A 14,838-nucleotide genomic window follows, 5' to 3' on the forward strand; every position below is an offset into this window, starting at 1 on the left:
AGGGGTGACCTTGGAGGGTGTGTGTGTGTGTGCATGTCTTTTTCCGCATGCGTGTGCTTCCTGTTGCATGCATGTGCTGGATTTGGGGGATGGGGCAGGGAGCTTGTTCACTTAGGAGGTGAAGTGGAAGTCTGCAAATTTCATGTTAGATCTGCTGAGGCCTAAACTTCTCTTCTAGGCTGATACAGGATCGGCACCAGAGACCTCCTAAGTGTACCAAGTGGGTTTGGAGGGGAGCATTTTTTTAACTCTTGTCTGGCAAAGTAATTCCAAAGTGTTTCCCCTCTGCCTAAAACTGGGACAGCCTGCTGAACAGTCTCCATATACCTGAAGATATTTTTTTGTTTGTGCTACTAGGAGGTGCTGGGCACTGGGAGGTCATGGGGGAGGAGGGGGACTTGAGAGACTGCTCAAATGGACACGCACCCATTGAGAGAGCAGTGGAGATTGCACTTTGGAAGGGAACGACAGAGTACTTCTATTCTAGCCTTTTTCCTGGGGTGCGGGATGCCCAGAGATCACATGTCTGGACAGTTCTTACTTTTGTGATATTTGATATTGAACAAAATCTGTTTTATCAGCTGCTTCCAGCTCTGGTTTTGGTCTGTCCCCTTGTGGGTATCCTGCTATGTTGTATAAATCAGACCTCCCTGTATTGAACCTATATCGAGAGAATCACCACAGTGGCCATCATTTCTGGTGGGGAAGTGGAGTTGAGCAAGACAGTACTTTCTTAGTGTTTATCAGCCAAAATAAGATTAGTGAGTGCTTCCATAGGTACTTCTAGAACCATCATGCTTATGGCTTTACATACCTTACCTGTTAAATTTCAAGTACCATCCTCTTAAGGACTGGAAGTAATTTTCCCAAGTTCCTCCAAGTAGTAAATTAGGGCTCTGCAGCAGAATATGCATAACTTCGAAGCCAGCCTGGGCTACATAGTGAGAGTCAGCCTCACAAAAATACTAATAAACAGTAGGAACAAAATAGGACCCTGGGATTTGAACCCACCATGACTGTGCTTACCCTCGAGCTCATCGTGCAGTTTCAAGGTTTGAAAATAGAGACTCAGAAGAGACAACGGGCTGATTGCTGCCACCACTACCATCACCCACATCCATCCGGCATCCCCTGCTGGCAGAGCAGGAATTCCTTCCCAGAGTGCCCGATATGAGGGGGCTGTTGGGACCAGCCAAGGGCTCTGTCAGGTGTCCCCCTGGCCACGACCATGCCGAAGCTTTGTCCTCTAGTGTTTCCTAGTATGGTAAAGCTGCAAGAGAAAACTCAAAGCATGGTTCTGCATTTGTAATCTTTGAAAAATAAGTAAATAAGACTATGATAGAAAAATAGGGGTTTTGGTTACTTTCTTACTGGGATGGAGTAAAATGCTCTTAGCTCTATCTGGGCTGCAGTAGCAAGAGTACCATAGGATGGGTGGCTGATGTGACAAATACTTATTGCTTAGAGCTCTTGAGCTAGAAGACCCAGTGCGAGATCATAGAACTGGGTGCTGGCAGATCCAGGTCTGGTCTGCCCACGGGCATCCTGTCATATGGCAGAGAGGGATCAAGCTCACATGCATTTTCTTATGGAGACACCAAGCTCCATTCACCAGGACTCTAACCACCCAGCATCCCCAGTTCTTCATGCTGCCACCTGGAGGGAACAGGTTAGGATCTCAGTGTCTAAATTTGAGAGGGACACAGCAACAGGTCCACAGATCATGGCTTCATGAGTCGTGACAAATACCTCAGACAACTCAAGCAGGATGGGGAGCTGTTCCACCTCCCTTGAACGGTCTGTACCCCTTTCTAGTCAGGTCTCTTTGGCCTCCGGACTCCTCCACTCTGAAGGAGAAGGAAGAATACAGAATAATGCTTTGACGATGGGGGTGGGGGGTGGGATCTGAACCAAATCACACCTCCTATGTGTATGAGCTTCATGCCCCTTTCCACATTCACACTTGGTAATGCTGCCTGTTACAGAAGCACTAGAATCGGTTTAGTGTGCACATTAAAAAACACACATATATGACCTGGCTTCAGGGTTCTTGCAGCCACAGTCCACAGGCTTTTAGTAGTCAACATTGACATTAGTGGACATCATAATCAGAAATAGCTGCAGTTCCCTCCCTCCCTAAACCACCCCACACATTCAAAAATGACAAAGGCTATGCCCTTCCCTAGGTTTAGGCAGCTTACTTCGACAGCTCCAGCTCCTCGGTATAGACTCCCATGCTCCACACCTCCCTGTGTGCAGGGGTGAGCTCACCAGACACACTCAGTTGGTGAGGTAACAGGTGTCCCAGTTTAGCAGGCATCCGAGTTACTGACGGGGACACTAGTTGTCCTTCACGTGTCCTTCATGCTAGAACTGTGATGCTCACTTCATGCAGTTAGGATAATTCATGTGTAACCAAACATCCTAAACTCGGAATGCACACCGAACCTAATTAAATCTTTGCCAATGATTTGGGAGGGCGTGGAGAGCCTTGCAAGCCTCCACATGCAGCATACTGGGTCCTGTTTCATTCACACAGAATTTCTAACTGATCGGCTAGTAGAGTGGCAGGTGCAGCCTGCTCACATCGGCATGTTCCTGCACAAGATTTTAATACCAGGAAAGGAAAGCATGCCCAGAAATCAAGTGAAACCTTAGCTAAGCAATTGGATATCACAGGTTGATGGTTTCAACTCCTACAATAGAGGGAGACGTAACAGCGGAGCTCTTAGAATCAGCCATACCTGCTCCAGAGCAGAGCTCACTCGCCTAGGGACTCTATGACCTGGAGCCAAGTTCGGGCTACCCAGAGCCTTGGTTGCCTCATCTGTGAAACGTGGTTAAGACCGTTACAAATCACAGTCGTTTTTGTGTGCGTTGAATGAAAATGCACAGGGAAGCCCAACGAAGCATGGCATGAATGGTTCCCAATACAGCAGCCTGATCTAGGACCTGCTACGGGCCATGCGCTCTCAGACAGACAGGTATCACCACCATCTTCAGCAGCAGCTGTGCCATGGATAGAACCCAGCGCCTCATGCGTGCTAGGCAGACGGGATTTCACTGTGTAGCTCAAGCTGGTCTTGAATTCCAGATTCAACTACCTATGTAACAGGATTACAGGTGTGCACCACCACACCCAGCTCAGAAAGGTCTCTTAAACTCTGTCTCATTCAGTTAGGGTATCCATAGCATGACGATGGCCCAAGTCCAGAACTCTGGGTCCCCCAGTTCAGGCGCTCTACTGTGTATATTCTGCGTCTAAGCATCCATGGTATCTTTACTGTAGTGAACTCTGCTCTCAGAGTTTTGACACTACTAACTTAATCCAGTACCCATCATTCAGAGTGGGAAACCAGGCTCAGAAAGCCTGCTGACCTTGCTGGGCTCTGAGACATGTCTCCCGACTCCAGGGGCCAGCCCTTCCCAAGTCCCCTCCTATCACAGATGAAAACAACCAAGCATAGAAGATGGTGGCTAGTTGGTCGCCCCGTCTCGACATCTAATCTCCAGATACAAAACCACCTCCAGGAGAAAGGCAGCTATCCTAGTCCACAGCTTGATTTGTTTGTGGACAATTACAGATGACAGGTTTCCTAGTTTTCTTGATGTTTAGCTTGGTGTTTTTACCCCCTCCCACTGGGAAACAGCTTCTCCGGCCTAGTGACATCTGCTATGTCACTAGTCATTGGTCACATCTCACTCCAGGACCAATGAGGGAGCCCTGGGAGGAGCAAGATTCCGTTTCTTGTGTCAACAGAGTACCTGCCAGGACTCCCCCCAGCTTCCGTTTGGGAGTCCCACACTCACTTCCTCAACCTCTGTTTCCAGCCCCTCAACATTGCCTACAGCCACACTTCCGTTTGGGAGTCCCACACTCATTTCCTCAACCTCTGTTTCCAGCCCCTCAACATTGCTTACAGCCACATCTACAGCTCGTACAGGAACTTCGTGGGCCCCCCTCACTTCAAGACCATCTGCAGACTGCTGGGCTACCAGGGCATTGCTGTGGTCATGGAGGAGCTCCTGAAAATCGTCAAGAGCTTGGTAAGGGGGGACAGTGCTGCTGTGGGTGTTCCCAGGCACAGTAGCTGTGTACAGGATTGGTTCTTCTGAGCTGAAAACCAAATCTGAGGTATGCCAGCTCTGTCGCTTGATGTCACCCTGGGAATCCTTGGTCCTTATTTCTTGGTGTTTTCTACCCATCTTCTGGTGTGTATACCTCTTCTTATATAACTTTCCTTTTTATTTATGTTTATCTGTGTGAGCCTGCTTGTCTGTATGTGCGTCCTGTGTGTGCAGTACCCACAAATACCAGAAGAGTGTGATGGATCCCCTGGAACTGGAGCTCCAAGCAATTATGAGCCACCTAATATGGGTGCTTGAAGCCAAACCCAGGTCCTCAGGCAGAGCAGCAAATGCTGTTAACCCAGCTGTGTCTCTAACCCAGCATAGATCTCTTGCCCTGTACCTTTGCCTCCCCATTTGTGGCTCAGAACTTGTTTTTGCTGACTGAATTGAAAAATTCTGATTTTGACATTCAAGGCCAGATCACTGCTCATTCTGCCCAGCTATGCTCTCTGCTAACTAATTTAGCACAACTGTCTAGGTGTGTAGCTCAGTTGGCACAGTGCTTGCCTGATATGTACAAGGTCCTTGATTCAGTCCCTGGTACCTCCATAAAGCTGGCTGCTATAAGACAGGAAGTACCAACTAGAGACAGGAAGATCAGAGGTCCAAGATCATCCTCAGCTACCTAGTAAGTTCGAGGCCAGCTTGGACTACATGAGGCCCTTTAAAACAAAAATAAAAACAGCAGCAACAACAAAAGACTGTAGCATAGCAAATCCACAATTCACATGCTGCCTTTTTTTAAAATTCTCATGGCCATGGCAGACATCTCTAATCATCATACTCTGTGCCTCGGGGGTTCATGCTGACCACTGCTACCACTGTTCCAGGGACTTCTGTATCCCTTTACCAATATTCCATCTGTAACCCAAGTATGGTCGTCTGGAGCTTCATTGAATTCCCTGTAGTGTAGCTGAAGCAAGGCCAAAATACGGAAACACGAGTTCTCTGGAAATCTTGAGTTCCTGAAGAGAAATAATTTATAACCAACCATGTAAGGGATAAACCAGACTCTCTCACTCAGTTAGTTCTTTAGGAGCAGCCGTGAGAAGCTATAGGTCATTAAGAGCTGCCGAACCCAGCCCAGAGTAGAACAGAAAAATGAGGTAATGGATTAAAGATGTCTTGCCTTGCACGCGCGGAGGAATGCGCTATGAATTTTCCATGCTTAAATTAGATTACATGCATTAATCTCCACAGTTCCCTGTCTGCGTTTCGTTTAGTCTCCATATCATAAGCGTTGCCAACCCTGAAAAAAAAAAAACAACCCATACCGAAGCACCCCACATCCCTCATAATGTCCACTCTGTTTTCCGTCTCTAAAGGACAAGGGGGCGAGTCCCCTCTTTTAAATGCTTTGCTCACAAGTCTCACTGCGGCCCTGCATTCGGGCCAGCGGTATCGCGTGTGACAGCTCACAGCTGCTCATTCATCTGTCTTGTCTTGCAGCTCCAAGGCACCATCCTGCAGTATGTGAAGACACTGATAGAAGTGATGCCTAAAATATGCCGTCTGCCTCGGCACGAGTACGGCTCCCCAGGTGGGTGACGGGGAAGCCCTGCACACCCAAGGCAGGGCAGGGCTCTGGCCGCCGCCTCAGGAGATTTCAGCCTCTAAGTTGTCAGGCAGTCGACATCCCTGGCTCTACCTGCCACGGACTGGCTAGCCTTCAACCTGTTTCAGCCCCTTGCGCGGTGGTATCGCCCTCTGCCAGGGCGGTGATGATGCCCACAGGACTTCTCTCAGCTGCAGTTGCACTGCAAGCATGAGCGTGTTTAAACAGCGGACAGAAGGTTTACATGTGTGGCCCACAGCAACCCTAGCAGGCCTTCCTGTTTGCCTGTTTAGAGGTAGCTGGTACCCCAGGTGGGGCGCCATGTGACATAGGTAAACTGAGGCCAGTTAGAGGCAATGGGTTGTCCTTTTATTTTTTGGACTACTCAATATAGGAAAAGACAGAAGTTATAATTTGATGCCTTGAGTTTTTTGTTTCCAAAAGCTAAGACATAATTTTCCATATGCATGTGATTGAGAACAGAAAAAGGATGAGGCCAAAGGCCCTGGTGTCCCTGCCTAGCTGCGCCACTTCCTGGCTGTGTGGCTATGGGTGTGTCATTTACCTGCTCTGAACCTCATGTGAAAAGGGATGATAGTGCCTAGTTGATATTATGAGTAATAAAAGGATATTATAGACAGATATACCTAACTCAGACAACACCTATAAATAATAATCTTGCTGTTAGGAATTAAGGTCCCTTTTGGAGGGACAGATAGGCCACAGCTGTTTCATTTGGGATTATAGATGTGTTTGATTTTGCTCTGGATATTTGGTGCCAGCCTCCTGAGCTTTGTCTAGAGTTGACCTTCGTATGCAAAGGGTTGCTAAGTCTAGGGCTGTGGCTCAATTGGCTTGTCCCGTTAACCTGGTTAACAGTGCCCTTGTCCCACTGAGCTCCCCCTTTGTGCTCTCAGGGATCCTGGAGTTCTTCCACCACCAGCTGAAGGACATCATCGAGTACGCAGAACTCAAGACCGATGTGTTCCAGAGCCTAAGGGAGGTGGGCAATGCCATCCTGTTCTGTCTCCTCATAGAGCAAGCTCTGGTAAGTCCTGAACCCACAGAATCCATGGTGTCCCCAAGTGGGCTTCCTCCACACATAACAGATGCCCAGGCTTCAGCCCTGACATGTATGCTTTCATTCCTGAAGGTCGGAAGGCCAGAGGGGGCAGAGGCTCTGGAGACGCTCATACCTGGCTTACAGCACTGGCCCCACCCCTCTTTGGTTGAGCCCAGTCCTCAGAGCAGGTGGCCCAAGTTTTAATTGTCCTTTCTTTTGGAAAGCACACTGCTAGCCAGCAATGCGCCTTGGGAAGAAGCGGCAGTAGCCAGCTGCTGCCGGTATCTTGTGTGTGCTTGGTGACCAAATGCAGCAGGTTTGCATCTTGGTGAATACAGAGGTAAAATAATCGCAACCAAGGTGTGAAAGAGTGCCAAGAGCTTGCTATCTGCAGCTGGCAAGGAGAGCGTGAGGTCATTTCTCTGTGAACCAAGCAAGCATGGGGACTTTATCCAGGGAACCTATGCATATTCATGTCAGTAGCCACACACTTAGAAGCATACCCTGCTCCTAAACATACTTTGTTTAAGATCATAATTTTAAAAGATGCGTAAAGGATTTTTGGTTTTAATGTGTATGAGTGTTTTGCCTGCATGTATATATGTGTACCATATGTGCGAAGTACCTTCAGAGGTCAGAAGAGGGCGTCAGAGCTCCTGTAACTGTAGTTATGGATGACTGTGAGCATCATTGTATGTACTGAGAACTGAACCGTGTCCTCTGCAAGAGCAGTCAGTGCTCTAACTGCTGAGCCATCTATTGAGTCCCTGTAAAGAATATTTTAAAAATTAATGTAATGGACAGAAATGCCTCTGGGCATGCTCAGTTGCACCATAAAGTTTTAGCAGAAAATACTTTGAGGGTGCAGGCCCCCAAAGGTGTCTGTGTGACTTAGTGTTGTTGTGTTGTCATGGAAATTATATTTATAATGTCAGTAGTGCTGTGAGGGGCAAGCACAGGGTCCAGAGAGAGAAAAAAAACAGAACCAGTGTGGTCTGTGTATAAACTGACAACGTGACTGTTCCATGATATGGTTAAGGGGAAGGCTTTATTGTAGACATGAGAGAGAGAACAACCAGAGGCGTCTGGAAGAGTCCAGAACAGACAGAGAAAGTAGCAGACTGAACATAGCTAGCATACTAGACCTGGCTATGAGAGAAGCAGGAAGAGAGCAGGGTGGGGCTACGTAGGGGAGGAGTGTGGGAGAGCAGAGACAGGAAGGAGGGAGACAAAGAGAGCACAGCCCAAATCACAGGGTTAGAAGGGGGAATGAGCAGCTGGGGGAGTTTAGGTTAGGGGAGGAGGTGAGAAGGGCTCGGATGGACTCTGAAATGTGTAACCAGTACTTGTGATTCTGGGGGAGCCTGGACGCCAGCATACACTTTGGAATGCTAATACACACCACAGATAGCCGTTGTCCCTTCTGCCTTTTGGAATTTGGGGAAATGGAGTTTTCTTTGGACCTTGCAGCATGGGACTAAGGCAGGGCTTCCTCGCAGAGTGTCCTGGAGATTGAGTGAGAACTCCATAACAGAAACTGTTGTAGGCGGAGGGCAGCCCTGCATCTTTAACTCTTATGACAGGTGACAAAGGAATGACCTGCTATCTAGCTTAAAGGCTGAAGAGAGAAGTGTGTGCAAGGTAGAGGCAGCAAGAGTTAAACAGAAGTAGCATCCTGAGAGCGGACACAAGGATGCCTGCCTACATAGACACATCTCAGGAAGCCTAGGACCAGCCTTTGCTGATGAGTGGTTCGTCTGCATCTCTGGCCCTGTTGCACAGATGTGACATGCCTGGAGGCTACGCTCTCTATGTTCTTTCCCACACATTCCCCACATGTGGTGAACCCAGTCCTCAAGGTGTGTGGTGACCAGGGCAGTGGAAGGAAACAGGGAAAGCTGCAGCCGGGGATGTGGGGAGATGTAACTCTTGAGGTGCAATGGAACACACTGGGCATCTCCTTCATCTGCACACAAAGTGTAGGTTACTAAGAGCTGGCTCGCTGCTCGAGGCCCAGACAAGAGACAGGCATCTTTTTTTTTATTCGGGAGGGGAAGATGAGCAAAGATCTCATAAAAGGACAGCCGCGTATGAGACACTTGCTGTGAGCGTATGAACAGGGTAACAGCAGTAGGGATGATAAGGAATTGGGGAGAATGCCCTGTTTCAGGATGGAGAAGTTGGTGTCAGGAAGGAGCAGAAAGGATCCAGAATGAACAAGCATTGGAAGGCTAAGGCAGGAACTGCGGCTGAGAGACAGCCAAGTGGCAGGCGACCTCTGGTGACAATATCCTGGCAGCAATACCCCGGCAGAAGCTGCTGGAGGCTTATGGGCAGGAGAGAGAGGACCTGCCTTTTCTAAGGTCCTGTTGGCCACAGGGAGAAGCAGCAGCTGGACGGAGTAAAGGACAAGGCATGGCTGTTTGCAGCCTGGGTCCGCAGAAGAGAGAGGTGTGGGGGTAGTGAGGTACACAGCCAAGGTGGAAATGAAAAGAGAGAGCTAACTGTGCGGGCTGCGGACTGAGAGCTGAGAGGATCGTTCACTGGTGAGCCACAGTGTCTGTCCTCGTCCTCATTTGGGGCTCTCAGGCCCTCACCGCCTGCAGAAGCTATGAAATGGTCCTGTGGTGCCTCTTCTGTGAGGAGCAATTGTGTTCTCTTTCAAATGGACTCCGGAAACAGCTAATGGCTCCTCTTCCTGATACCAGGCCCTTTACACACTTCAGTGGGCCTTGGTTGCTATAGCAACATAGCCTTCAGAAGTCACAAGGATAAGTAATATAAAAAAAAAATGTTCAGGGCCTCAAGAGCATGAAGAGAGGGAAGAAGACGGGGTTGGCAGGGAGGACACATGAGCCCCCCCTCCCCTTACAGAAGCTGTGGGTGAGAGCCGCTGTTCAGTCCAGGAGGTCGTGAGATCAGTACAGGCTAACCTTGGAAGAAAAAGCTTTCCCAGCTCCATCACTAAGGACAAAAGGACACTCAGGCACTGAAGTCACCTGGCTGATTCTCCTAGCACACACACAATAGTGTGGAGAACATGTCAGCAACCCAGGCAGACGAAAACACGAGTGTGTCTGTGTCTGTGTGTCTGTGTGTCCCCTGGTCCTGGGCAGGGTGGGCTGACAGTCAGGAATCATGCTCACCAAGGCTGCAGCCCCTGCTTTCTGCTTGGATCAAGGGGGCGTTCTCCAGCTCTCCAGTCCTGTGCTTGCCTGGATGGAAGTAGGGCAGGAGCGTTCCAGAGCTTTTTTTAGCTTAGAAAGTGGAAATGAAATATGAAGAGATGTATCAGTTGTTCCCATTAAGAAGGCAAAGAAAGAGAGAAAGGATGGGGAGGAGGAATGAAAAGGAGGGGAAAGGGAGGGAGGAAAAAAAAAGAGAAAGGGAAGGAGTTTGGGTTGAAGGGAGGGGGAAAGGAAGGGAGAAGGAAGCAGAGGGAGGGCAGGGGTGAGGGGAAGCTAAGGCCTTCCGTAGAAGAGCTCTGTAACTGGGCTGTCCATTCGTCAAACACGAGTTTTTTCACCTTTAGCACAAAGCACATGAGAGAAGTTCCGTGTGTGAAATAAACAACCTACCTAATAACACACTGAGGGATGAATGGGAACTAACTCATCAGGCTGGGAGATCAGCAGCCATTGTCTCTAGATTTCAGGAAAAAGCCACGGATTAGAGGTCAGTAGGGACACTGAGCCTTACCAAGAATGGCTGCAGTCCCTCCTTGGAAATGGTACTGGCGTGTTAGCATTGATCAGGTGAACACAGCAGGAACGGAGAGCTGCAGGGCTCGAGAAGTCCCCTCCCGTGTCTCTGCCGTACCTTCTCCTTTGTCCCTCACTCGTCGTGACTTTCACACTGATAGAGAAGCTGCCCGGGTACGTTCTCTTATCCTGTGGCCTGCCTTTCTGAAGTGGCAGCCGTGACGAATGTCGGCTCTAATGTCAAGGTGTAGAGAATGTACCTTTAAAAGGACGAATGGATCTTCTTCGTTATATAATCACAAAGATGACGTACCTGGCTTTGCTCTTCCTGTGGGGCTGTGGCTGTGTGGTGTCTTCAAGGAACACACAGTCAGGCGTGTAAATTGTAAGTGAATAGCTTGGTCAAGCACCGAGTCAGTGTAATGCCCGCCAAGTCTAGAACAGTCTTCGTGCTGTAGGAATTCTTCGCGCCTCCTCTCCGTGCCTTCAAAGCAGCCACGATTCTGACGGCTGACCCCAGGGCTTAGTTTTAGCTTTAAAGCTCATCTAAGTGGAATTATGCAGTATATCTTGCCGTTCTGTCTGATGTCTACCATCCAATGCTGTCTGTGCAGTTTGTATTGTAGGTGCTTCTCATTGTGTTTGTAGGTGAACTGAATAGCGTCCGAGAGTGACCGAGTGCTAACGGCTAAGCTCGGCTGTGTCTAGAAGCACCTAGCAGGCAAATGAAACACACCCTCCAGATATATCTGTGAAGGACATTTCCAAAAAGACTTAACTAGAGGGACGGCAGGAAATGACTCATCCCGAATGGGACTGGGGAAATGGTATCGTGCCATCGGCTGGGGATGTGGGTGGGGATAAAGGGGGGAGTGTGGCGTTGGAGAAATGGCTCAGTAGTTAAGGGCACCTGCTGTTCTTGCAGAGGACTCAGGCTTATTCCCATCACCCACATGAACTATCTGTAACTCTAGTTCTAAGTGTCTGGCACCCTCTTCTGGCCTTTGCAGGCACTGCATGCAAGTAATACACATACATATATGCAGGTAAACATACCCTTAAAAAAATCGTTTTAAGAATAAAGGAAGAAGCCCCAATGCAGGCATCTTCTCTCTCTGCCCTCTGTCATATACAGGCTTCTCTGCCTTGCCACTCCACCCCCTGTCATGATGAGCTGAGACCTGAAACTGTGGACCAAATGAAACCTTCTTTCCTTTACGTCATAGGGTATTTCATCACTAACGAAGTGGGCACTGGGGCTGCAGACAGTGGCTTACTGTTCTGGGTTAGATACGGTGAATATCAGATGAGGCTTTTGATATGAATTGCTATCATTGAGTAAACAGTTGAATTTGATCACAGCCATTTTAGGTGTGTTTCAGCATCTCCATTGGGGTTTTGATTGATCTAAGGGCACCAGGCCCTTGCTGTGTGTGGCTGGTCATCTGGACTCCCTCTTAGGTGAAGTGCTGTTAAGCTGCTTACTTTTTAGTTGGTTTCTTCATCAGTTTGTCGGTTCTGTTTACATAATATCAACCTATGCATAGCAGATACATCACAACTGGCTTTAGTGAAGAGTTGTTTCTAAGGGTTGATATATTCATCAATTTCCCCTTTCATGGTCAGTTTAGTCTCTCAGGCTGAAACAAACCTCTGAATATATTATCTGGAATTCACACTGTGTTTAGTAGAAGGTAGAAATTCAATTCTGTTTATTTTCGGATTAAATAACGTCTTTCGTCTAGGGGCTGGGCAAGGGCTTATGTTGACGTTTGAGGCAGTCTCGGGTCTCAAAGCCTGAAATCCTCCCGCCTCAGCTTTCTGTGTGCTGAGATCACAGGCGTATGTCACCACACACACTTGATTGTCTATCAAGTACTCGCTGATACTTGGTCAGTAGGCTCTTAACAGCTGGTGAATCTAATCTGTTTCCTTTGTCATCTCTGAGCCTTGGTGATTCCTGTTTCCCCCATGGCCACTTTGTGATTTCCATGCTCTTATTCACACCGTGTGTTTCTTTTAAACATCAGCCAGTTGTGGGTTATGCCCCACACACCCATACGTGTGAAACACAGAAGACTCCCTCCCCCAGCACACACACAGGCTCTGAGACAGCCTTGTATCTGTTGCTTATTTCTGTCTCTACAGCGCAGTTGGCCATAGCCACAACAGACACAGTCTCTTGCTGAGAGCATCATTCCAAGCCTCTAAATCAGACACGTGTCAGGTTCTCAGCCTCAGCCCTGCTGACCAAAAGACCAGATAATCCCTTGGAGGTCTGTTCTGGGTGAGTTCGGGACCAGCCTGGTCTACAAGAGCTAGTTCCAGGACAGACTCCAAAACCACAGAGAAACCCTGTCTCGAAAAACCACAAAAAAAAAAAAAAAAAAAAAAAAAGATGAGAGCATTTCTGAACTCTGTCCACTAGGTGGCAGTAGCATCCTCTTCAGATAAACCGATGGCTCCAGATCGTGCCTGACTATTCAAAGTCCCTCATCTAGGGCAACTTCACTTTTGCAGATGGTGAAACTGGCATTGCCAGACAGTTTTACAAAACGATTAATTTTTATTCTCACTCAGCCAGGTTAGGGAGTTTTGATTTCCTCACATCTTCATGTACTGTTAACGATGCCTCTCTGTAATCAGACCTTTTGAATCGGTGTCTTTTGATAAAACATTATGGTTCTGAGGGTGCCAGTTTCCCCGGGGTTATGGCTAGCACCAGAGATGGGCTGAGAGCCATGTGTGTTTCGGAGTGCAGAAGCCACCTACTGAGGGACAGGGCATGCGTGCTGCCGAGCTGGTTACGGTTGGGATGTAGCAGCTGGGTGGCTAACAGCTTTGCATTCTGCAGCCGAGTGACCCAGCCCGCGTCTGACCTTCTGCCTCTGACTTCTACTTCCTAGTGGCTTTTCTCTTTTTTCCCCTCAATGGACAATTGAAGTACATTCTGTCGGAAAACCCAGATAGCAGAATCTTAGCAAGACTTACACGGTTGCTGTGTTAAGATATTTTTCCAGATTTTTGTATGCCAGCCTTTCTTCTATAAAATTAGCTCTTCTGTTAGCTTTCAAAGTCTGGTGAGCCGAGCTCAGAAGAGTGGTGGGAACGACGGTGAGAGAAGAGGGGCTCCAGCTTCTGTTTACATTCTCAGACCTGTGCGTTTATTGCAGTCAACAGTTAATGTCTTCCTTAAAAGGAAACATTTGCACATATAAATGTATACTCTCTAGAGGGAGGGAGAGTGAAGGTGCCTGGAAGTTAGGAAGGTACCCACACGGGCTGGTTCCAGATGAAGACTTCACCCTGCGGGGTGTCAAAAGGGAAGTGCTGATGCTATTAGCAAAGAGAACAGGGCTTTGTAGGCCATGGTGTCTTGGCTGCAGGCCTTTCCCAGTTGATCACATATGAATCTGACCTGATGCAGGCAAATGTATGAGGTTGGGGGTGGTGGGGGGTGGGTGTCGTCTGTGCTGTTATTCAGCAGAGGTGGGGGAGAACACAGCACCCATGCCGCAGCCCACCCCGGAGAGGAGAAGAATTACATGCAGATGGATTTAGCTTGCACTACAGAGAGCTGCGGGGTCCCAGAAGCCTGTGCAGCAGAGACGGATGTGGCAGGTCCTGGGTGGGCTTTGCTCTGCGGACGCAGGCTCAGATGAGCTCTGAAAACATGGCTGATACTTCCCATGCCGAGGGTCGTGGTGGGCGCGGGAAGCCCGATTTCTGGCCTGCCCCAGGGACCCTTCAGGAAACACTCACACTAACAACGTCCATGTCCATATAAGGGAATGTTTAGAGCTTGTGCTTGCTGGCTAGGCCTGGCCCTGAGCCCCCTTCCCCCTTCATACCAGAAAACCAGAGTCCAGACGGGGTGGGAGGAGGCGCTTACCCTCCTTTGCTAAGTCGGCTCTGCTAGCGTACTTGACAAAGACAGACACCTAATACAGGAGTGGAATTTGTCTTTTTATTGCCTTAAGCCTTAAAGCCGAATGTTACTTAAGAAAACACTCTTTTGAGATTGGTCAGCTGAAAATGGTCATTTTTCTCTCAAGAACAGAGTTTAATAGAGTTAAACGCTGTTTTCCCCATGAATCTGTCATCCTTAGGATCGCAGGATCTTTTTCAACGTAAGCACAGAGAATCTTTGTAATACCCTTTAGCCAAGAGAAGCCAAGTCCCCCACCTCAAAGACTCAGCATATTGCGAACATACTGGGGTGCGGTGCTTGGCAGCAGTCCTCCCAGCCCCTCAATCTTAAATGAAGTGTAATAGGAAAAGAAAAGTTCGAAGCAGAAAGCAGCACAGAATTGTCAGCCAGGCCCTTTGAAGACTTTTGATGTGGGTTCCTTACAGTCAGTCATTTTTGCATCCCCACTCCTAAAGCC

The 14,838-nt window shown here is 48.5% G+C and overlaps 1 protein-coding gene across 2 annotated transcripts in view; it reads left to right on the forward strand.

The window, feature by feature from the left end:
• Cyfip2 (cytoplasmic FMR1 interacting protein 2) overlaps window positions 1-14,838 on the forward strand; it is a 122,830-nt gene that overhangs the window by 83,095 nt on the left and 24,897 nt on the right. For both annotated transcript variants that reach the window (XM_075992862.1, XM_075992863.1), the window contains 3 exons: window positions 3,904-4,047; window positions 5,581-5,671; window positions 6,604-6,734. In XM_075992862.1, coding sequence (XP_075848977.1) covers window positions 3,904-4,047; window positions 5,581-5,671; window positions 6,604-6,734 — 366 coding nt within the window. The remainder of the gene's footprint in view (window positions 1-3,903; window positions 4,048-5,580; window positions 5,672-6,603; window positions 6,735-14,838) is intronic.

Source organism: Microtus pennsylvanicus, chromosome 11, assembly GCF_037038515.1.
Source record: "Microtus pennsylvanicus isolate mMicPen1 chromosome 11, mMicPen1.hap1, whole genome shotgun sequence".
In the NCBI taxonomy this organism is placed as follows: domain Eukaryota; kingdom Metazoa; phylum Chordata; class Mammalia; order Rodentia; family Cricetidae; genus Microtus; species Microtus pennsylvanicus.